The 25,085-nt window shown below is 45.6% G+C and overlaps 1 protein-coding gene across 5 annotated transcripts in view; it reads right to left on the reverse strand.

The window, feature by feature from the left end:
* Nucleotides 1–25,085, reverse strand: part of pde5ab (phosphodiesterase 5A, cGMP-specific, b) — a 174,559-nt gene that overhangs the window by 118,336 nt on the left and 31,138 nt on the right. For 3 of the 5 annotated variants that reach the window (XM_080519100.1, XM_080519099.1, XM_080519098.1), the window contains exon 1: nt 12,453–12,585. The exons of the other annotated variants lie outside the window; for them this stretch is intronic. In XM_080519100.1, coding sequence (XP_080375226.1) covers nt 12,453–12,550 — 98 coding nt within the window. In that variant the 5' untranslated portion in view covers nt 12,551–12,585. Of the gene's footprint in view, nt 1–12,452; nt 12,586–25,085 lie in introns of those variants that run through there. 5 annotated transcript variants of the gene reach the window in all.

Genomic DNA, 25,085 nt, shown 5'->3' on the forward strand with positions numbered 1-25,085 from the left:
ATTATTCACACTTTGAATAACAACACGCTGATGTTTCATATTTCCATTTCATTTTTGTTTAATTATTAATGAACTAAATTTTTGTACATTTATTACAAATACATGATGATTGAAGTCTAGATCATTGATTTAGACTGAGAAATCTTTTTTTTAATAAAATGAAGATTTAAAACGTTAACTGGGATAAAAGTTAAAACACACTATCACTGTTCTCTCCTAAAACATGCATCGTGTGTGTGTGTGTGTGTGTGTGTGTGGTTTCTCTTTTGTTACCTTTTTCTGAGAGTCACATTAAACACTGTAACTGTAACATTGTATTTCCTCCACGAGGTCGTCAGTAAAGATAAGAAGCATCAATGACAGTAGGAGAGCAGCTCACGATGATGAAGATACTGTGAGCTGGAAATATATTTACGAAGAACATTCCGTGATATTAAGCATATATTTCAGTACAAGAGGATATAAAACCAGCGACTCGACTGAACGCATGTTATTTTGACACAATTTGACGTGTTTGGGTTGAAAAGTAACACTTTTTTTTTAATGCTATACTTTGAAACTTTGGCACTTAACTTCCTCTTCCGGCAGCTCTTCGCTGAGACAGCAGCGACGACAAAGCAACGTTTGGTTCCAGAGGAGCGAACGATAAGAGGAGGCCGAGGAATGACGGCTGCACCGATGCAGACCGGAGCCCAGTGTTTACACACCGAGGAACGAGAGAGAAGATCGTGATGCGAAAGGAGATAAAAGTAAACACTTTCATGATAACAATGTCCAACGCCATGACAAAGAGAGAAGAGACAACCTTTAATATGAATCCTGGCTGTGCGTGTGTGTGTGTGTGTGTGTGTGTGTGTGTGTGTGTGTGTGTGTGTGTGTGTGTGTGTGTGTGTGTGTGTGTGTGTGTGTGTGTGTGTGTGTGTGTGTGTGTTGAACTGGAAGGGGAATCTCTGAAATAAACACCTTCGACACCGTCATTCTCCAACCAACAAACATGTGATTCAGGATACATCCACATGACGAAAAAACCTTCCGTCCACACGTCACTATGAACACGGCTCAGAGCATGTAGTACACATGCTAGGCCTTTAGGGGCGCTGTGAATCACAGAGTGGGGGGGGGGGGGGGGGGGGGGGGGTGTTTTCACGCTTCTAAAACCACCTACCTAATGTGGATGACATAGAAACATCTGGTTAAGGTGAACCATGTTCCTGGTGTTCTGGCCCCCTATTTTAAACCACTTGTTACAAATCTTGGGGTAATGTTCAACAACGGTCTTAAATGTGATAAACAGATTAGTTCTGTGGTCAAAGCCAGTTTTTATCAGCTCCGTCTCCTGGCCAAAGTGAAGCCATTCCTGAAACAACAGGATCTTGAGAAGACGATACATGCTTTTATTAGCTCAAGACTGGACTACTGTAATGCCCTCTATGTCGGCCTCAGCCAGTCTTCCCTCTATGTCGGCCTCAGCCAGTCTTCCCTCTATGTCGGCCTCAGCCAGTCTTCCCTCTATGTCGGCCTCAGCCAGTCTTCTATTACGCGTCTCCAATTCGTGCAGAATGCCGCTGCCAGGTTTTTAACAAATTCATCCAGACGTGAACACATTCCCCCTGTGCTGTTGTCTCTCCACTGGCTTCCAGTTCGTTTTAGAATCGATTTTAAACTTCTGTTGTTTGTTTTTAATGCCATCAATGTCCTGGTCCCTCTTACTTGTCTGACATTTTAACCCTACGTGACCCTGGCAGGGCCCTGGTTCTTCAGGTCAGCGTCTTTTAGACATCCCAAGGTGGAGATACAAACAGTGGGGCGATCGCTCTTTCACAGTCGCTGCTCCGAGACTGTGGAACAAACTGCCCCCCGACATTCGCGCCATCACTGATCTCGGCCTTTTTAAATCAAAACTGAAGACTCACCTTTTTAAGCTGGCTTTTAACTCTGCCTAGTGCAGTGTATTTTACTCTGTATGCTCTGTTTGATGATTTTCTGGATGGCTTCAACAAACTGCAGCACCGCCGCACCTCCTACAGACAGCACCTGTGTTCTATTTTATTTTTTGTTTTTATGTATTCATTCTCGTATTTACTTCTTACTGTATTGTTTTAGCTTTGTAAAGCACTTTGGATGTCACCGGGTGATTATAAAAGGGCTATAGAAATAAAGTTGATTTGATTTGATTTTGGTGTGGACGACAGGCCAGAAACATCTGGTTTAGGTGAACCGGGTTTCTGGTGTGGACGACAGGCCAGAAACATCTGGTTTAGGTGAACCAGGTTTCTGGTGTGGACGACAGGCCAGAAACATCTGGTTTAGGGGTGCTCCACCTTGAACTGCAACCTTATCGTGGTGGGGGAGTTTGAGTACCCGAATGACCCTCGGAGCTATGTTGCCGGGGGGCTTGTCCCCCCAGTAGGGTCTCCCAAGGCAAACAGGTCCGAGGCGACGGGTCAGACAAAAAGCAGTTCACAAGACCCCCATGGATACACACACGAGGAGCATGGAGACGTCGCCCGGTTTGGCGCAGCCGGGGCTACACCCTGGAGCCAGGCCCGGGGTGGAGGCTCGCACGCGAGCGCCTGGGGGCCGGGTGCTTGCCCGCGGGTCTCGGCCGGGCTCAACCCGAAAGGACGACGCGGGCCCCTCCTCCTCATCCTCCTGTGGGCCCACCACCTACAGAGGCTGCCGTAGGGGTTGGGTGCAGTGTGGATTGGGGGGCAGTCGACGGCAGGGGCCTCGACGACCCGATTCCCGGACACAGACTCTGGCTTTTGGGACATGGAATGTGACCTCGCTGGGGGGGACGGAGCCCGAGCTTGTGAGGGAGGCTGAGAGATACCGTCTAGATATAGTCGGGCTCACCTCCACTCACAGCTTGGACTCTGGAACCCAGCTCCTCGACAGGGGCTGTATACTCCACTTCTCTGGAGTTGCCCGCTGTGTAAGGCGGCGGGCTGGAGTGGGCTTGCTTATTGCCCCACAGTTCAGCCGCCATGTGTTGGAGTTCACCCCGGTGAACGAGAGGGTTGCGTCCCTACGCCTTCAAGTAGGGGACAGGTCTCTGACTGTTGTCTCGGCCTATGCACCGAACAGCAGCTCAGAGCACCCAACCTTCTTGGAGTCCCTGGGAGGGGCGCTGGATAGTGCTCCAACTGGGGACTCCATTGTTCTCCTGGGGGACTTCAACGCCCACGTGGGCAATGACAGCGAGACTTGGAAGGGGGTGATTGGGAGGAACGGCCTCCCCGATCTGAACCCGAGTGGTGTTCTGTTATTGGACTTCTGTGCCAGTCACAGTTTGACGACAACGAACACCATGTTCGAGCACAGGGGTGTCCATAAGTGCACGTGGCACCAGGACACCCTAGGCCGGAGGTCAATGATAGACTTTGTGGTCGTGTCATCTAATCTCTGGCCGCGTGTCTTGGACACTCGGGTAAAGAGATAAAGAGAGGGGCAGAGCTGTCAACTGATCACCACCTGGTGGTGAGTTGGATGTGCTGGACCGGGAGGAGGCCGGATAGACTCGGCAGGTCCAAACGTGTTATGAGGGTCTGCTGGGAACATCTGGCCGAGCCCTCCGTCCACGCAGTTTTCAACTCCCACCTCCGGGAGAGCTTCTCACAGATCCCGAGGGAGGTTGGAGACATTGAGTCCGAGTGGACCATGTTCTCCACTTCCATTGTTGAAGCTGCTGCTCGGAGCTGTGGCCGCAGGGTCTCTGGCGCCTGTCGTGGCGGCAATCCCCGAACCCGGTGGTGGAAACCGGAAGTAAGGGATGCCGTCAAGCTGAAGAAGGAGTCCTATCGGGCACTGTTAGCTCATAGAACTCTCGAGGCAATCGACAGGTACCGGCAGGCCAAGCGAGCTGCAGCCCGGGCTGTGGTGGAGGCAAAAACCCGGGTCTGGGAGGAGTTCAGAGAGGCCATGGAGGAGGACTTTCGGTCAGCCACGAGGAAATTCTGGCAAACTGTCCGGCGCCTCAGGCGGGGGAAGCAGTTCTCCACCAACACTGTTTACAGTGGACGTGGGGAGCTGTTGACCTCAACTGGGGACATTGTTGGGCGGTGGAAGGAATACTTCGAGGACCTCCTCAATCCCGCCACCACGTCTTCCATTGAGGAAGCAGAGACTGGGTTCTCAGAGGTGGACTTGTCCATTTCCCAAGCTGAAGTCACCGAGGTTGTTGTGAAGCTCCTCGGTGGCAAGGCACTGGGAGTAGATGAGATTCGCCCAGAGTTCCTTAAGTCTCTGGATGTGCAGGGACTGTCGTGGCTGACTCGTCTCTGCAACATCACGTGGCGGGCGGGGACAGTACCTCTGGACTGGCAGACCGGGGTGGTGGTCCCTCTCTTTAAGAAGGGGGATCGGAGGGTGTGTTCCAACTACAGAGGAATCACACTCCTCAGCCTCCCCGGGAAAGTCTATTCCAGGGTACCGGAGAGGAGGGTCCGGCCAAGAGGAACAATGAGGTTTTCGTCCTGGTCGTGGAACACTGGACCAGCTCTATGCCCTCCACCAGGTGCTTGAGGGTTCGTGGGAGTTCGCCCAACCAGTCCTCATGTGTTTTGTGGATCTGGAGAAGGCTTTCGACCGTGTCCCCCGAGATGTCCTGTGGGGGGTGCTCCGGGAGTATGGAGTCCGGGGTCCCTTGTTGAGGGCTGTTCGGTCTTTGTATTCCCGGAGTAGGAGTCTGGTTCGCATTGCCGGCAGTAAGTCGGACCTGTTCCCTGTACACGTTGGCCTCCGGCAGGGGTGTCCTTTATCACCGGTTCTGTTCATTACATACATGGACAGAATCTCTAGGCACAGCCAGGGGCCGTAGGGGGTCCAATTTGGGGACCACATGATCTCATCTCTGCTATTTGCAGATGACGTGGTTCTGTTGGCTCCATCAAACCAGGACCTTCAGCGTGCACTGACGTGGTTCGCAGCCGAGTGTGAAGCAGCTGGGATGAAGATCAGCACCTCTAAATCCGAGGCCATGGTTCTCGACTGGAAAAAGGTGGCTTTCCACCTCCAGGTCGGTGGAGTACCCTTGTCACAGGTGGAGGAGTTCAAGTATCTTGGGGTCTTGTTCACGAGTGGGGGAAAGATGGAGCGTGAGATCGACAGGCGGATCGGTGCAGCGTCTGCAGTTATGCGGACGTTGTATCGGTCCGTCGTGGTGAAGAAGGAGCTGAGCCAAAAAGCGAAGCTCTCGATTTACCGGTCGATCTTCGTTCCTACCCTCACCTATGGTCATGAACTATGGGTCATGACCGAAAGAACGAGATCCTGGATACAAGCGGCTGAAATGAGCTTCCTTCGTAGGGTGGCTGGACGTACCCTTAGAGATAGGGTGAGGAGCTCAGTCACCCTGAGAGATAGGGTGAGGAGCTCAGTCACCCTGAGAGATAGGGTGAGGAGCTCAGTCACCCTTAGAGATAGGGTGAGGAGCTCAGTCACCCTTAGAGATAGGGTGAGGAGCTCAGTCACCCTTAGAGATAGGGTGAGGAGCTCAGTCACCAGGGAGGAGCTCGGAGTAGAGCCGCTGCTCCTCCACATCGAGAGGAGCCAGCTGAGGAGGCTCGGGCACCTATTTCGGATGCCCCCCGGACGCCTCCCCAGGGAGGTGTTCCGGGCATGTCCCTCCGGTAGGAGGCCTCGGGGCAGACCCAGGACACGCTGGAGGGACTATGTCTCTCGGCTGGCCTGGGAACGCCTTGGGGTGCCACCGGAAGAGCTGGAGGAAGTGTCTGGGGGTGAGGGAAGTCTGGGCCACTCTGCTCGGACTGCTGACTCCGCAACCCGGCCCCGGATAAAGCGGTAGACAATGGATGGATGGATGGATGGGTTCCTGGTGTGGACGACAGGCCAGAAACATCTGGTTTAGGTGAACCGGGTTCCTGGTGTGGATGGCCCTTCAGTGTCCATACTCAGAAGTTCACCTGAACCGCCGCCTGGTCAGAGTCACAGCCCACAACAATAATAACAGCCTGAAACAAGGCCATGTCTCAGTCAGTGCTTTCCTGCTCTGTCCAAACCAGTAGGATCATCACTCAGAGCTGGGGCCACAGGGCAGGAGCCACAAAGACTGAATCAAGAAAACAGTAGACAACTATAAAGTCAACATGTGATGAAAATAAAACAAGGAGGAGGAGGAGGAGTGAAGAGGAGGGGGGGGGGGGGGGGGGAGAGGAGGAGTGAAGAGGAGAAATGGCTCTAACAAAAACCCCTATGGTGTCTAAACTCTGCTCAACAAAAAGTATCACCACAGATTAAAGTTCCTCTTTTATGAAGTTCAGAAAGCAAACAGGACATAAACCCCTTCACCACAGCAACACAGGAAGAGAGTTGCTATTCATTCTTACAGAAATCAGAAATGTTTTACAATAAAAGACCCCCGAGTATAAACACTCCGCGTCAAAGACCAAGAGCAAACCGCTGGTCAGACAAAGAAAAGATCAATAACTGGCTTGGTTTATTCTCGCTGGTCTGTTTAATTCTCGCTGGTCTGTTTAATTCTCACTAGTTTGTTTTTATTCTCACTGGTTTGTTGTTTTATTCTCACTGGTTTGTTCCATTATTCTCACTGGTTTGTTCCATTATCCTCACTGGTTTGTTCTTTTATTCGCACTGGTTTGTTGTTTTATTCTCACAAGTTTGTTTTTATTCTCACTGGTTTGTTGTTTTATTCTCATTGGTTTGTTATTTTATTCTCACTGGTTTGTTCTTTTATTCTCACTGGTTTGTTCTTTTACTCTCACTGGTTTGTTTTATTCTCACTGGTTTGTTTTATTCTGTCTGGTTTGTTCTATTATTCTGACTGGTTTGTTTTATTCTGACTGGTTTGTTTTATTCTCACTGGTTTGTTTTATTCTCACTGGTTTGTTTTATTTCTCACTGGTTTGTTTTATTCTCACTGGTTTGTTTTATTCTCACTGATTTGTTTTATTCTCACTGGTTTTTTTCTATTATTCTGACTGGTTTGTTTTATTCTCACTGGTTTGTTTTATTCTCACTGGTTTGTTCTATTATTCTGACTGGTTTGTTTTATTCTCACTGGTTTGTTTTATTCTCACTGGTTTGTTTTATTCTCACTGGTTTGTTCTATTATTCTGACTGGTTTGTTTTATTCTCACTGGTTTGTTCTATTATTCTGACTGGTTTGTTTTATTCTCACTGGTTTGTTTTATTTCTCACTGGTTTGTTTTATTCTCACTGGTTTGTTTTATTCTCACTGGTTTGTTCTATTATTCTGACTGGTTTGTTTTATTCTCACTGGTTTGTTCTATTATTCTGTCTGGTTTGTTTTATTCTCACTGGTTTGTTCTATTATTCTGTCTGGTTTGTTCTATTATTCTGACTGGTTTGTTTTATTCTGACTGGTTTGTTTTATTTCTCACTGATTTGTTTTATTCTCACTGGTTTGTTTTATTCTCACTGATTTGTTTTATTCTCACTGGTTTTTTTCTATTATTCTGACTGGTTTGTTTTATTCTCACTGGTTTGTTCTATTATTCTGACTGGTTTGTTTTATTCTCACTGGTTTGTTCTATTATTCTGTCTGGTTTGTTCTATTATTCTGACTGGTTTGTTTTATTCTGACTGGTTTGTTTTATTTCTCACTGATTTGTTTTATTCTCACTGGTTTGTTTTATTCTCACTGATTTGTTTTATTCTCACTGGTTTTTTTCTATTATTCTGACTGGTTTGTTTTATTCTCACTGGTTTGTTCTATTATTCTGACTGGTTTGTTTTATTCTCACTGGTTTGTTCTATTATTCTGACTGGTTTGTTTTATTCTCACTGGTTTGTTCTATTATTCTGACTGGTTTGTTTTATTCTCACTGGTTTGTAATATTATTCTGACTGGTTTGTTTTATTCTCACTGATTTGTTTTATTCTCACTGGTTTGTTATATTATTCTGACTGGTTTGTTTTATTCTCACTGGTTTGTTTTATTCTCACTGGATTGTTTTATTCTCACTGGTTTGTTCTATTATTCTGACTGGTTTGTTTTATTATTCTGACTGGTTTGTTTTATTCTCACTGATTTGTTTTATTCTCACTGGTTTGTAATATTATTCTGACTGGTTTGTTTTATTCTCACTGATTTGTTTTATTCTCACTGGTTTGTTCTATTATTCTGACTGGTTTGTTTTATTCTCACTGGTTTGTAATATTATTCTGACTGGTTTGTTTTATTCTCACTGATTTGTTTTATTCTCACTGGCTTGTTATATTATTGTGACTGGTTTGTTCTATTGTTCTGACTGGTTTGTTTTATTCTCACTGGTTTGTTATATTATTCTCACTGGTTTGTTCTATTATTGTGACTGGTTTGTTTTATTCTCACTGGTTTGTTCTATTATTCTGACTGGTTTGTTTTATTCTCACTGATTTGTTTTATTCTCACTGGCTTGTTATATTATTGTGACTGGTTTGTTCTATTGTTCTGACTGGTTTGTTTTATTCTCACTGGTTTGTAATATTATTCTGACTGGTTTGTTTTATTCTCAATGATTTGTTTTATTCTCACTGGCTTGTTATATTATTGTGACTGGTTTGTTTTATTGTTCTGACTGGTTTGTTTTATTCTCACTGATTTGTTTTATTCTGACTGGCTTGTTATATTATTGTGACTGGTTTGTTCTATTGTTCTGACTGGTTTGTTTTATTCTCACTGGTTTGTTATATTATTCTCACTGGTTTGTTCTATTATTGTGACTGGTTTGTTTTATTCTCACTGGTTTGTTCTATTATTCTGACTGGTTTGTTTTATTCTCACTGATTTGTTTTATTCTCACTGGCTTGTTATATTATTGTGACTGGTTTGTTCTATTGTTCTGACTGGTTTGTTTTATTCTCACTGGTTTGTAATATTATTCTGACTGGTTTGTTTTATTCTCAATGATTTGTTTTATTCTCACTGGCTTGTTATATTATTGTGACTGGTTTGTTTTATTGTTCTGACTGGTTTGTTTTATTCTCACTGATTTGTTTTATTCTGACTGGCTTGTTATATTATTGTGACTGGTTTGTTCTATTGTTCTGACTGGTTTGTTTTATTCTCACTGGTTTGTTATATTATTCTCACTGGTTTGTTCTATTATTCTGACTGGTTTGTTTTATTCTCACTGATTTGTTTTATTCTGACTGGCTTGTTATATTATTGTGACTGGTTTGTTCTATTGTTCTGACTGGTTTGTTTTATTCTCACTGGTTTGTAATATTATTCTGACTGGTTTGTTTTATTCTCACTGATTTGTTTTATTCTCACTGGCTTGTTATATTATTGTGACTGGTTTGTTCTATTGTTCTGACTGGTTTGTTTTATTCTCACTGGCTTGTTATATTATTGTGACTGGTTTGTTCTATTGTTCTGACTGGTTTGTTTTATTCTCACTGGCTTGTTATATTATTGTGACTGGTTTGTTCTATTGTTCTGACTGGTTTGTTTTATTCTCACTGGCTTGTTATATTATTGTGACTGGTTTGTTCTATTGTTCTGACTGGTTTGTTTTATTCTCACTGATTTGTTTTATTCTCACTGGTTTGTTTTATTCTCACTGGTTTGTAATATTATTCTGACTGGTTTGTTTTATTCTCACTGGCTTGTTATATTATTCTGACTGGTTTGTTCTATTGTTCTGACTGGTTTGTTTTATTCTCACTGGCTTGTTATATTATTGTGACTGGTTTGTTCTATTATTCTGACTGGTTTGTTTTATTCTCACTGATTTGTTTTATTCTCACTGGTTTGTAATATTATTCTGACTGGTTTGTTCTATTCTCACTGGTTTGTAATATTATTCTGACTGGTTTGTTTTATTCTCACTGATTTGTTTTATTCTCACTGGATTGTTATATTATTCTGACTGGTTTGTTCTATTGTTCTGACTGGTTTGTTTTATTCTCACTGGTTTGTGGTGTTTGGGCTGGGATTTCTTTTGATTATTAAACTGGACTGAGGCTAGTATTTGGACTGGGATTAGACTGTGTCTGATTGTTCCAGACTGTTTAGAGGTTTTAATTCTCACTGTTTTTGGTTGGTAGGTCTTTAAGCTGGCCTGTGGTTGCCTGGTTATGTTTCGACTCTCTGATTACCGGAGCTCATCTTGCTCTCCATGTTTTGAAAGAACATTTCTGGAGCGCATTTTGTTTCAGAGTGTAGTTTACTGGGTTTGGACCAGTTCCTTGGAAAGCTACTGGTAGTCTCCACCTGGTTTCTGACTCCGGCTCTCGACAGTCTGCTGATTCTGAAACAGTTCTCACTGTTGCCACTCTAATCTGGTTTCTGTTCCATTTTAAAGGCAAGCTTCTCGCCATTCTTCTCACTTGTCTGCTTGAGGCTGTTTTCTCCGTGGTACCGCATGGTTTAGTGCTGGACTGCAGGACAACTCCTGATTGGTTCCTGATTGATTCCTGATTGGTTTCCGATTGGTTCTTAATTGGTTCCTGATTGGGTCCAGATTGATTCCTGATAGTTCTCATCAGCCAGAAGGGAAGAGGATCAGAATAACTTTGAGAATAATGTTTTTCAGTTCCACTGGTTCTGCTGGGCCTGGTGTAGAGACGGCCCACATCCACACAGTTCCTCTGGTTCTGCTGGGCCTGGTGTAGAGACGGCCCACATCCACACAGTTCCACACATCCTAAGTCTTCCTCACATGAAGCACAAGCTGCATTAGAGCCTCTTTAAGGACCAGCAGGGACCCTGAACAGCCCAGGAAACCGATTTGGAATCTGTTTACCTTCCAAATTAAGTGTGTGAAGCGTCCCGGGCCGGGGCCCGGTGGAACTCCGCTCCACTAATTAACACCAAGCAGCCGGAGTAGCGCCGGAGCAGAAATAAAGGGAATCTAAGCAGCAGTAAAAGTTAATGATTACAAGGAGGAACTGACTGAAGACTGAGCTTCCCGAAGACACACAGTCTGGACCAGCTGGACAACATAGGACCAGCTGGACCACAAGGACCACCTGAGCCGGTTGTCCCAGATCCACATCATTTCACCAACAGGTCGGACCGGTGGAGCCCGAGACTCAGAGGAAGTGGCTCGTATGGAGAACCAGCAAAGACTGAAGGGTCCAGACTGGCTCCCCCGAGCGATCCTGTAAAGTAGTCCTGCCCCCCATAGACCCATCCTGTAAAGTAGTCCTGCCCCCCATAGACCCGTACTGTAAAGTAGTCCTGCCCCCATAGACCCGTACTGTAAAGTAGTCCTGCCCCCCATAGACCCGTACTGTAAAGTAGTCCTGCCCCCCCATAGACCCATCCTGTAAAGTAGTCCTGCCCCCCATAGACCCATCCTGTAAAGTAGTCCTGCCCCCCATAGACCCGTACTGTAAAGTAGTCCTGACCCCCATAGACCCGTACAGTAAAGTAGTCCTGCCCCCATAGACCCGTACAGTAAAGTAGTCCTGACCCCCATAGACCCGTACTGTAAAGTAGTCCTGACCCCCATAGACCTGTACAGTAAAGTAGTCCTGCCCCCCATAGACCCGTACTGTAAAGTAGTCCTGACCCCCATAGACCTGTACAGTAAAGTAGTCCTGACCCCCATAGACCTGTACAGTAAAGTAGTCCTGACCCCCATAGACCTGTACAGTAAAGTAGTCCTGCCCCCCATAGACCTGTACTGTAAAGTAGTCCTGCCCCCCATAGACCTGTACAGTAAAGTAGTCCTGCCCCCCATAGACCCGTACTGTAAAGTAGTCCTGCCCCCCATAGACCCGTACAGTAAAGTAGTCCTGCCCCCCATAGACCTGTACAGTAAAGTAGTCCTGACCCCCATAGACCTGTACAGTAAAGTAGTCCTGCCCCCCATAGACCTGTACAGTAAAGTAGTCCTGACCCCCATAGACCTGTACAGTAAAGTAGTCCTGCCCCCCATAGACTGGTCCTGTAAAGGATTGTAGGACAACTCGTCCACGGGTGAGATTTCAGAATGTTTTGAGAAAATAAATCCTGGACCGTGTACTTTTACATATTGTTATTTCTAATTGATATCTTATATGTTTCATATATTTAGTATATGTCCATATATATTTAGTATAGTATCATACATAATTAATTTTGTTTATTGCTTAATTATTTGCTTAATTATTGTTTATACTGAAGTTATATTCTTCTACTTTACCTATTGCTTGTTTTGTTTGTTTTTAACCCTGCATGTTTCCATATTGCTGCTGCTGGAACTGTGAATTTCTCTTGGAGATCATTCAAGTATTTATTTATCTATCTATCTATCTATCTATCTACGGCGAACCCTGACCCCCACTGGCCTGGTCCCACCCAGATAAAACCCTAAACACTGCTTCATGAAATATATATCTTGTGTTTTTGTGTCAAATATTCTTATTAATCCTTTCAAATGTGTCAAATATACTTTGAAATCCTTCAAATGAACCAAGCTGAAACAAATCAATGGTGGACGAGTAGAAAGTCCCCGGCTCCCGGCTCCCCCGTTTACCTGGACGCCTTCCTGACAAAGTAGCAGCGCGTGAAGTCCAGGTGGTCGTCCAGCCACGCTTCCATCCTCTCGGCTTCCGGGGAGCAGCGCTCCTCCATGGCGCGAGACGCGGCGGCGCAGCGGGACAGCGAGCGTTCACCGACCTACATCTGGACACCTGGACCGGAGAGCGCACCGACAAACACCGGGACAGAGGAGGAGGAAGAGGAGTACAGGAGATGTGGCTCCTCGCGGGTCCGTGTCTCGCTCCGCTGCCGCGCGCAAAGCGCGAAACGCGTCTGCGTTTCCGAGTTGGTGAAGTGTGTGTGTGTGTGTGTGTGTGTGCGTGCGCGCGCGTGTGTGTGTGTGTGTGTGTGTGTGTGTGTGTGTGTGTGTGTGTGTGTGTGTGTGTGTGCGCGCGTGCGTGTGTGTGGATGGAGGAGGGAAGAGAGAGGAGGGAGAGTGAGAGAGAGGAAGACGGTGAGAGAGGGGGTGAGAGAAACGGGGGAAAAGAGAGGGAGGAGGAGAGTGAGGAAGAGAGAGGGGGAGAAAAGGAGGGGAAGGGGAGAGGGAGGGAGCTAGAGAAGGGGAGGGGAGAGTGAGAGAGAGGGAGGAGGAAAGTGAGAGAGAGAGGGGGGAGAAAGGGGGTGGAGGGAGAGGGGGAGGGAGAGAGATAGGGAGAGGAGAAGAGAGAGGAGGGAAGAGAGAGAGGGAGTGAGAGACGGGAGTGAGGGGGAGGGGAGGAAGAAAGGAGAGATGAGGAGGAGAGAGGGGGAGGAAGATAGAGAGAATGGTATAAGAAACGTCACCAGCAGAAGAGAGAAATGTTGAAAACAAAGTACTCACTGTAGTGTTGAAATAAATGAAGGTAAATTAAGATAAATGAAGATAAAGTGAATATAAATGAAGATAAAGTGACAATAAAAGAAGATAAATGAAGATAAAGTGACAATAAAAAGATAAAGTGAAGATAAAAGAAGATAAATGAAGATAAAGTGACAATAAAAAGATAAAGTGAAGATAAAAGAAGATAAATGAAGATAAAGTGACAATAAAAGAAGATAAATGAAGATAAAGTGACAATAAAAAGATAAAGTGAAGATAAAAGAAGATAAAGTGACGATAAATGAAGATAAAGTAAAGATAAAGTAAAGATAAAGTGAAGATAAATGAAGATAAATAAAGATAAAGTAAAAATAAATGAAGACAAATGAAGAAAAGGTGAAGATAAATGAAGAGAAAGTGATTTTTTTCATGGTTTTGTCAGTAAGAAGAGTCATTGGTGGTATTTTGATTTCCCCCTACAGACGAGACATTTGTATCGATCCATCAGTTTTAGAAGTGTTGTAAGGAAGTGTTATGTGGTGAATTTGTATCGTTGGTTTATAGAGACGGGATGTTTTTTACCCATACAGAAGAGGCAGACCTATTATAGGTATTATTTCACATTATATTATTATAAGGTACTTTCTTTTAACTCTTTATAGAAAAGAGTATCTACATCAACTCAATATTAAAATGTGATTTTATTTATATATGTATTCTTTGACAATTATTTTGTCTTGCAGGGTCAAGCAAGAAAACATTGTGCAACCATGGATTGCCTTTGACCCTTTGTGCTCAGTACTGCCCCTACAGTGAGGCAAAGGAACTTTTAGAACAAAATCACATGTCCAGGAGCAGTAAGCAATTCTAAATTCTGACTATTTTGGCCGTGACTGAAGACTGAGTCCTCTAGGAAACTTCCACCAATGAATGGATGAATTATATAGTCAGAATTAAATGATTTAATGTGATTTCACATCCACGGGGAAATGATGAGGGATGGAAAGATGTCTCTCCGGGGGGAAAAAATCTCAACTTTGATTTTTGAATTTTTCTGAAGTGCATGAAGGTAATAATACTAATACTCCCTAATACACCTCCATAAAATACATTCTGTTCTTTATGGAAACTGACAATCAACACTACATTTTTAAAAGTAGTCACTCACCTCTCCAAGTCATTGAATTCAGGTGTTCAAGTCACTTCCATGGCCACAGGTCTATAAAATCAGTTTCTGGGGAGTCGTCCCTTACTTTGGAGATTTCTCCTTCTTGTTCCAACACGACTGCACATCAGAGCACCAAGCAGGTCCACAGAGACCTGCACAATCCAGCCTGACGGTCCTGCACTGAGTCCAGACCTCAAACCTGACAGAAAGTCTTCGGGTCAGCGAACCAGGTGAGCCAGACCTTCTCCTCCCACATCAGTACAGATACTGATCCTTACACTGCAAAGCGTGAACTCACAGCCTAATAAATCTGGTTTAAGAGCAAGTCACCACTTAAGTTCATATGCATGTGAAGACAGGCGAGTGAATACTTTTGGCAAGATAATGTAAAATAAAAGTGTCTACAAGGTTCCTGGTCTTTCTCTGAGGTTCTTTTCTTGGCTCCATCAGAAACATGGGAAAGACTGACTTTGGAAGGCAGAACAGTAAAACTGCAGACTTCAGAACTCGTCTGGTCTGAAGTGTTTCAGGTGAGAATGCAGTTCCCTGAAACGTTCGTGCTGTACACGACGAACTTCGCCCAGAACGGTCCAGAGGTCTGTCTTATCTAGGAGAACACTTCCAACCATTAACGCTTTGTGTGCCAACAGGGCGGAAGTTAAAAGCAGGTTACTGAAGGGTTCAAAATTAACGGAATCGTCCCACATTCCTGAAAGGTCAAAGACACGAACGACTCCTGCAGTCGCTTCATTCCATAAAGTCTGTGATCCTGTCGGGGGATTTCACAGAATCCATGAACATGCTTGGTGATCGTGTTAATGTTGCTGCGACTGAAGACTAAGTCCTCTGGGAAATCTCCACCAATGGATGGATGGATGGATGGATGGATGAATCCTTTGAGCACAATCTGTAATCCGTCTTTTTTTTCCTCCTCTCCTCACCTCTTGTCCTTCTTTCCCCCAACTTTCTATGCAATTTCATTGTACCTGTTACAGTGACAATAAAGATGATTCCGATTCTCCAGTACCCCAGTGTAAACCATGTGGGCCACAGATGCAGGTTTTCGGGTCCTTCAGGAAGGTCTTCTAGTTCTTAGTATTTTCTAACACGTGGGATCATCTTAATGGTTTTTCTGTTTCAATGCTGCACTTCAATCTTTACTTGTTTCTTTTTACTGAACAGTCAGAAGTATTTCCAGTTTTCAAAGAAGCTGCAGCTCTTGTTCATCCATTCAGGATAGAGTTGTGATTGTTCCAGCAATGATATCCTGGCGAGTGGGATTATAAGAAATACAGTAAATTCACAGAGCAATGCGATGCTGGAGCTGCTGCTCGGCCATTTTTCACACCATGAGTCACATTTAACATGTCGGAGGGAATAAACAGAAGAGGCTTTTTATGCATTTGATGCTCTGATGTTTGGTTTACACAGTACACAGACCTTTTAGCGTGAGCTTCTGCAGTAATTAATACCCGTGGAAAAGGCAGACGGCTCCGGTTCCTCACTCTCAAGTAAAACAAATATCATCTGAGCAACTTTGAAAACGCTTGTGAAGCAGCTTGTTACTGCAGCCCAAAGGATTAAAAAGTAAGAACCATGACCAACTCTACCAGAGTCCTCAGTCAATGCAGTTCTCTATACCTTTAAAGTTGATGTAATTAACAGCTAATCCAGAATCATCTGCCGGGACTGAACTCTGGACCACTTCTGGAGCAACTCGGCTTTTTATTGACAAAGTCTAATGGCTTTCAGTGTCTCTGGTCTCCAGTGTTACCCCCAGCGGGACGCTCGCCCCGCTGGGGGAGTCGTCTTACCAGCAGATGGTAGATGGGTGGGGGGGGAGTGGAACCTCCAGCTGCCCCCACAGCACAGAGCAGCAACTGGAGACGAGTCAGTGTCCAGCTGGTGCAGAGTCAGAGCCGGACACATTGGGGGGGGGGGGGGGGGTTGTCTTTTGCCATTATTTATTTCCCTCCTTTAATTTTTCAGAAGATTTAAAAAAATAATAATAATTCTGTTTGTTGAATGAAATATTGCTTTATTCAACAAACAGAATTTGTTTCGAATTAAGAGCCTGTCGTCCACATCAGGAACTGGTTCACCTAAACCAGATGTTTCTGTCCTGTCATCCACATCAGGAACTGGTTCACCTAAACCAGATGTTTCTGTCCTGTCATCCACATGAGGCGGTTTTAGAAGTGTAAAAACAGGTTTTTTTGAACATAGGTCCCAGAGTGGGGAAATTCTAAAACCCCTGCTCATGCCGTCAAACCTCCCGGGGTATGGACGGCAAAGACCATCATCTGTAGAAAATAGATGATGTAAAAAAAATACGTAAAATTTACTTTACGTTTTTTTTACTCTGTTTTCACATATTTATGATATTTTCTGAGTCACTAGCTTCAACCTTTGAGCTCAACAATATTTTTTTCTTTATTTTAAACATGTGCTTTTTGTGTTTCAATGTCATAGTGTATAATATGCGCTTTTTCCTGAACACACACACAGGATTAAAGTGTATTCAGGTGTGTTTGAATGCCTCTGTGCTTTCATGGGCCATCACAGGGTTTTCCTTACTATTTTTTGCAAGTCATTTTGTGTGAAAAGGCTCAAAAAAAAAAAAGTAATTCATTAATTAATTCCACCAGTTTCAGAAATGTTTGATTCCCATGTTGGTTTTCAGGTCATTTGTAATCTCGTTTCAGCAGTTCTTTCCAAAAATGACAAAATAGGAATTAAAGTGTTTTTGTGGTTGCACCATTTTACATTTTTTTTGGGTCAGCTCTGTTTAAATCACTTTGTTTAGACCAGGCAGCATGAACTAAATGTCATTGTAACTTCTGCTTTTTGGCTGTTCTGCACTATTAACTGGCTCCTGGTGTAAATAGATGAGTGACAACACTCATAGAGGAGGCCTACAGTCATTCTGAGAGGAAATCCAGAGAAAATAAGCTGGAAAATCAAACAAAGCAAACAAAAATAAACAAGTGACATTGCAAAATGTGACCATAAAAATCTAAAATTGTTTGTGTATTTTGCATAAGATCTCCACCATTTATTTGTGTGCAAAAGATGAAACCTCAAAATGTTTCTGTTAAACCCCCCCTCAGCACACATACACACACACACACCTCCCCCAGGCTGGTTTGACCACTGAATTCCTTTTCAGCGGGCCTCAACTCATCCACTCACACTCAGTCAGTGTGTGTCCTAAATGTCCCTCCTATCTCCTTATCTATCGACTTCTACTGAACCCAGGAAGTGTTTAGTGCTGTTGGCCATGATAGGTAACATTTGAATTCTCAATAAGCCGATGAAAGGAGGCTCAATGCTTTTTTTATAACCGCCTTTACCCTAGGAAATACTGATGCTTCCTTTAGATCCTCCTTTAGCCTAGGAAACACTGATGCTTCCTTTAGCCTAGGAAACACTGATGCTTCCTTTAGAGCCTCCTTTGGCCAAGGAAACACTGATTCTTCCTTTAGAAACTCCTTTGGCCAAGGAAACACTGACGCTTCTGAAGTATATTTCCTTATATCTTCTCATATACCGTATTTTCCGCCCTATAAGGCACCTAAATACCTCAAATTTTCTCAAAAGCTGCCAGTGCGCCTTATAGCCCGGTGCGCCTTATATATGGACGATTGTTCTACTCAAGACTTCTATTTGACAGCTGAACAACCAGAAGCTTTTATTTTGACAACTCTAACTTCGCAACTGGATCTTCAGAGCGGACGACACTCCACACAACACCTTCATCACTCATGGTTGCACACCAACATTCTAACAAACCAAAATAAACTAGATGAAATAATGACTCCCTAAACTGGGGAACAAAAACACATAAACACAATCAACACAACACCAAGCCCAACAACGACCCACAATAACCTCCAACAACACAAAACATGAATTTGTCGCTGCAAGGCATGATGGGACATCATGCCTTGCAGCGACAAATTCAACCTGAGCTCCTCAGTGCAGCCGATAGAAACTCTCATAATTCATTGCAGCTGTTTGTGGTGTTTTAAATGCAATTATTGGGGGTTCTATTTGGTTTGTGGTGTCGGTAATAATTGTGTTGTGTTGTGTTTTTGTTGCTTAGTTCAAGTAGTTTAGTTTATTATTATTATTATTATTATTATTATTACCGGTAGTTGTAAGTTGTCAACCAGTAGTGAAGAAGGTTTTGTGTGTAGTGTCCTCCTGGCATAGGCTGCATGTAGGACTATCAAAATAAAATGCATGCACCTCTCTGGGTGTTATAATCAGTGGAAAATGTAACATAATGGCTTTGAGCTATAAAGGTTGCTGACCACTGGTCTATTCCATGTGCCTTATAGGGCGGTGTGCCTTATATATGAATGAAGTTGTAAATTATGTCAATCAATGTAGGTGTGCCTTATAACCAGGTGTGCCTTATAGGGCAGAAAATACGGTATGTTTTATTCCTTGTTTTAATATATGCTTTGTAGTATGCAGGCCATATCACATTCTGTTAGGGTTTCTGGAGGCTAGGAGATGTCCTAAGTGAAACCAGGTGCTATGGCATCAGTGATGCTTATTGTATTGACCTAATTAGCTGCATGCATTCGCTGACCATGTAAGTAGGGATGTCCGATAATATCGGTCCGCCGATATTATCGGCCGATATTGACTTAAAAATGTAATATTTGGAAATATCGGTATCGGATTTTTACAACCGATATCGGAAATTCCGAGTTTGCATGAACGCAGCATGGGACGTTTACGGGCGTGCGCTTGATGACGTTTAACAACAACAAAGACAACACGCTGGACTCGTGGCTAAGAAGGAGAAGCCCGGTGAATGAAATGTCCGTGGAGGACTGGAGGCTCAACCAGGCCCTCTTCCCTGCTGGACCAGTACCTGACTGCACCCTGCACCAGTGTTGACAGTGAACCAGTGTTCAGCACTGGTACCAGTACCTGACTGCACCCTGCACCAGTGTTGACAGTGAACCAGTGTTCAGCACTGGTACCAGTACCTGACTGCACCCTGCACCAGTGTTGACGGTGAACCAGTGTTCAGCACTGGTACCAGTACCTGACTGCACCCTGCACCAGTGTTGACAGTGAACCAGTGTTCAGCACTGGTACCAGTACCTGACTGCACCCTGCACCAGTGTTGACGGTGAACCAGTGTTCAGCACTGGTACCAGTACCTGACTTCACCCTGCACCAGTGTTGACGGTGAACCAGTGTTCAGCACTGGTACCAGTACCTGACTGCACCCTGCACCAGTGTTGACGGTGAACCAGTGTTCAGCACTGGTACCAGTACCTGACTTCACCCTGCACCAGTGTTGACAGTGAACCAGTGTTCAGCACTGGTACCAGTACCTGACTGCACCCTGCACCAGTGTTGACAGTGAACCAGTGTTCAGCACTGGTACCAGTACCTGACTTCACCCTGCACCAGTGTTGACAGTGAACCAGTGTTCAGCACTGGTACCAGTACCTGACTGCACCCTGCACCAGTGTTGACAGTGAACCAGTGTTCAGCACTGGTACCAGTACCTGACTGCACTCTGCACCAGTGCTGACAGTGAACCAGTGTTCAGCACTGGTACCAGTACCTGACTGCACCCTGCACCAGTGCTGACAGTGAACCAGTGTTCAGCACTGGTACCAGTACCTGACTGCACCCTGCACCAGTGTCGACAGTGAACCAGTGTTCAGCACTGGTACCAGTACCTGACTGCACCCTGCACCAGTGTCGACAGTGAACCAGTGTTCAGCGCTGGTACCAGTACCTGACTGCACCCTGCACCAGTGTCGACGGTGAACCAGTGTTCAGCGCTGGTACCAGTACCTGACTGCACCCTGCACCAGTGTCGACGGTGAACCAGTGTTCAGCGCTGGTACCAGTACCTGACTGCACCCTGCACCAGTGTCGACGGTGAACCAGTGTTCAGCGCTGGTACCAGTACCTGACTGCACCCTGCACCAGTGTCGACGGTGAACCAGTGTTCAGCGCTGGTACCAGTACCTGACTGCACCCTGCACCAGTGTCGACGGTGAACCAGTGTTCAGCGCTGGTACCAGTACCTGACTGCACCCTGCACCAGTGTTGACGGTGAACCAGTGTTCAGCGCTGGTACCAGTACCTGACCGCACCCTGCACCAGTGTTGACGGTGAACCAGTGTTCAGCGCTGGTACCAGTACCTGACCGCACCCTGCACCAGTGTTGACGGTGAACCAGTGTTCAGCGCTGGTACCAGTACCTGACCGCACCCTGCACCAGTGTTGACGGTGAACCAGTGTTCAGCGCTGGTACCAGTACCTGACCGCACCCTGCACCAGTGTTGACGGTGAACCAGTGTTCAGCGCTGGTACCAGTACCTGACTTCACCCTGCACCAGTGCTGACGGTGAACCACTGTTCAGCACTGGTACCAGTACCTGACCGCACCCTGCACCAGTGTTGACAGTGAACCAGTGTTCAGCACTGGTACCAGTACCTGACCGCACCCTGCACCAGTGTTGACGGTGAACCAGTGTTCAGCGCTGGTACCAGTACCTGACCGCACCCTGCACCAGTGTTGACGGTGAACCAGTGTTCAGCGCTGGTACCAGTACCTGACTGCACCCTGCACCAGTGTTGACGGTGAACCAGTGTTCAGCACTGGTACCAGTACCTGACTGCACCCTGCACCAGTGTTGACGGTGAACCAGTGTTCAGCACTGGTACCAGTACCTGACTGCACCCTGCACCAGTGTTGACGGTGAACCAGTGTTCAGCACTGGTACCAGTACCTGACTGCACCCTGCACCAGTGTTGACAGTGAACCAGTGTTCAGCACTGGTACCCACATCATTGATGAGAAGAGAAATCTCATACATTGCTGAGATGCTGAGATGCTTGTATTCATACAGAACAATCTCCCTCTTACACATGAGGACATGGGAAAGAAATAGACCAGTTATATGGACGAGTCAACTTCAGTCTTTGTTGTTGTTGCACTTTAAAGGAGGGCTGTTTTAATTTTATGTGAGCATTTCTGTGCCTTTCTTGTTTATAGTTGCACTATTTTGTTACTCTTAAAAGAGATTGAGCCCAGTTTGAGTCTATTATTTGACAAGTTATGTCCAGTTATTCATTCATTGACTGTTTACAACTAATGGACTGAAGATATGCCTCTTCCTTTTTTTTATATTGTCTGTGGTGTTGTTGAGTTTGTTGTTGAGGTTTCTCTCTAACACTAAATAAATATGGCACCTTCTTCCATAATTTAAGTTGTTGTTCTCTTATTTTTCTCAGTGTGTACATTTGGAAAGCCATGTTTGATTCACATATGCATCCAGTGGGGCATCACAATAAAATTAGGCATAATGTGTTAATTCCACAGTAGGAGATATTTTATGTTGTTGTTACCTAACAGTTTTGATGTAAAAAGCCAGCAAATATCGGTATCGGTGATATCGGTATCGGTGATATCGGTATTGGAAATTAAGAGTTGGACAATATCGGAATATCGGACATCGGTAGAAAAGCCAATATCGAGCATCCCTACATATAAGTGATGGAGCTTCCTTTGTGTGTCAGAGTTGCCTATTGGAAGTTGCTTCTCTCACCCTGTCATGTCATCAGCTTTTGATTTTTGATGTCATCCTATTCGATATTAAACATGTTTTAATCAAACGAAGAAGCATCATTGAAGGCTGTTTTATCTCCAGCTCCCATCTCGTACGGAAGTTTCCTTCACTTCCTTTAGAACCTCCTTCAGCGTAGGAAACACTGATGCTTCCTTTAGGGCCTCCTTTAGCCTAGGAAACACTGATGCTGTGGCAGGATGAAGGATACGCCAGAGCTGAAGATGAAACTTGGCTTTTATTTTCACAACCTCCAAAACTAAAGATAGAACAGCACAGAACATCCAAAACATGGGAGACTTAAACTACACCCCCTTCCCACAGTCCTGCTGGGTGAGAGGCCTGGGTCCTAGCAGCCGCCACACAGCCCCCCCCCCCCCCCCCCAACACCCAGAAGGCAAACCTGGGAAAGCCAGTTAATACCTCACTGGAGGCTTTAGCAGTCGGCCATAACGGCTGCGTTGTCCTTCAGGCAAAACAGCAGGCGAAACATGTGAAGCAGAGCATCTACGAGGAAGAGACTAACAGTCATCCGCAGGCTGTGCGCTACAACGCCTATCAGGAGAAGAAACAACTGGGGATTTTGAAGGAGGGCGACCACGACAGGGAACCTGGGCCGGAAACATGACCTTATCAGACATAATATGAGCAGGCTTAAGTTTGTCTAACGAAATGTGCTCCATGCGCCCACCCACATCCAGCATGAAAACCTTAGGACCCTTCTCCAGGACCCTGAAGGGGCCATCGTATGGATGTTGTCAGGGCGAATGGTGAGCATCATGTCGCACAAAAATGAAACGGGCGGAATTGAGCTCCGCCGGAACAAATGACCGTGGAAAGCAGTGGTGAAAGGGGCCTGGAGCCAAAAAAATGGCCAGAGGAAAATGGACAGACTTCCGACCAGGGTCGCGGAGCAGAACTTTCAGGCAAAAATTCCCCAGGAACACAGAGCGGCTGACAAAGCACAAGCTCGGCATTTAGGTCCTCCTTAAGAGACGAACGCAACCCCAGCATTACCCAAGGCAAACGGTCCACCCAGTTACTGTCAGACAGTGCGGCACGTAGTGCTGCTTTACTGGACCGGTACGTGATATGCAGTTGTACGGAGCACCTGCACACCCAAAGACGCCGCCATCACAGACCCAAGCTCTGACACAAACTTGGGGCCCCGGTCAGAGGTGATATCTGATGGGGTACCAAAATGCGAGACCCAAGAAGAAAGGAACATGCGCGCCACATCTGCACAAGTCGTGGAGGACAGAGGGCCACCTGGCCACCTGGTGGTTCGATCCACCATTGTAAGCAGGTGGGTGTAACCCTGCGAAGGAGGCAAAGGATCCACCAAATCCACATGCACATAGTCAAAACGTCTAGCCAGAATGGGAAACGGTTCAAGGGGTGACTTGGTGTGCTGGTGGACCTTTGCACGCTGACATGTTACACACACAGCTGCCCACTCTTTCATGTCAGGGTCACCAATGTGACAGGATGAAGGATACGCCGGAGCTGAAGATGAAACTTGTCTTTTATTTCACAACTGCCAAAAACTAAAGACAGAACAGCACAGAACATCCAAAACGCGTGAGACTTAAACCACACCCCCTTCCCACAGTCCTGCTCAGTGAGAGGCCTAGGTCCTAGCGGCTGCCACAATGCTTCCTTTACCAAAGGAGACCAGCTCATGCTGCCCCACAATTCCTTGCGACGCCAACATTTAAAGGGCCACGTGTCTTGGACACTCGGGTAAAGAGAGGGGCAGAGATGTCAACCGATCACCACCTGGTGGTGAGTTGGATGTGCTGGACTGGGAGGAGGCCAGATAGACTCGGCAGGCCCAAACGTGTTATGAGGGTCTGCTGGGAACATCTGGCCGAGCCCTCCGTCCACGCAGTTTTCAACTCCCACCTCCGGGAGAGCTTCTCACAGATCCCGAGGGAGGTTGGAGACATTGAGTCCGAGTGGACCATGTTCTCCACTTCCATTGTCGAAGCTGCTGCTCGGAGCTGTGGCCACAAGGTCTCTGGCGCCTGTTGTGGCGGCAATCCCCGAACCCGGTGGTGGAAACCGGAAGTAAGGGATGCCGTCAAGCTGAAGAAGGAGTCCTACCGGGCACTGTTAGCTCATAGGACTCCCGAGGCAATCGACAGGTACCGGCAGGCCAAGCGAGCTGCAGCCCGGGCTGTGGTGGAGGCAAAAACTCGGGTCTGGGAGGAGTTCGGAGAGGCCATGGAGGAGGACTTTCAGTCGGCCCCGAGGAAATTCTGGGAAACCGTCCAGCGCCTCAGGCGGGGGAAGCAGTTCTCCACCAACACTGTTTACAGTGGAAGTGGGGAGCTGTTGACCTCAACTGGGGATATCGTCGGGTGGTGAAAGGAATACTTCGAGGACCTCCTCAATCCCACCACCACGTCTTCCGTTGAGGAAGCAGAGGCTGGGTTCTCAGAGGTGGACTCGTCCATTACCAAAGCTGAAGTCACCGAGGTTGTTGTGAAGCTCCTCAAAATCTACTTTGAGACTACTGAACAAACAAATGTGTGCATTAGGTGGGAAGCATTTAAAGCATACATTAGAGGGGAAAAAATGAGTTTTACATCTACAAAACGTAAAATACAAAGAGAATACACAGCAAAATTGGAAAGCCAAACAAAATCATTAGAAATTGACACAAATGAAAACAATGATCTTGAAAAACCAAAACAATTACTTATCCTAACAACAGACTACAAAAAAATTAACAGCCGATGAGCCTGCAAAAAGCCTACCATGGCTGAAACAGACTTTTTACGACTTGGGCGAAAAGGCCAGTAAACTGCTAGCGTGGAGAATTAAAAACATTGAATCTGAAAAAAGCAATAAACTGTCTATCTTTACTATCAGGAGAAATTACAAATGAACTACAAAATATATAATATAATGTAAAAAAATACGTTGAAATAATTTTAACCAATCATTGTTCAAATCAGATTTCCAATTTCAGACTATCACTGAAGAGGTCAAGGTAGGTTTGGACAGTAACATCAGAGCACAAGAGCTGCAGGCCATTAAAAA

Source organism: Blennius ocellaris, assembly GCF_963422515.1.
Source record: "Blennius ocellaris genome assembly, chromosome: 23".
Classification (NCBI taxonomy): Eukaryota; Metazoa; Chordata; class Actinopteri; order Blenniiformes; family Blenniidae; genus Blennius; species Blennius ocellaris.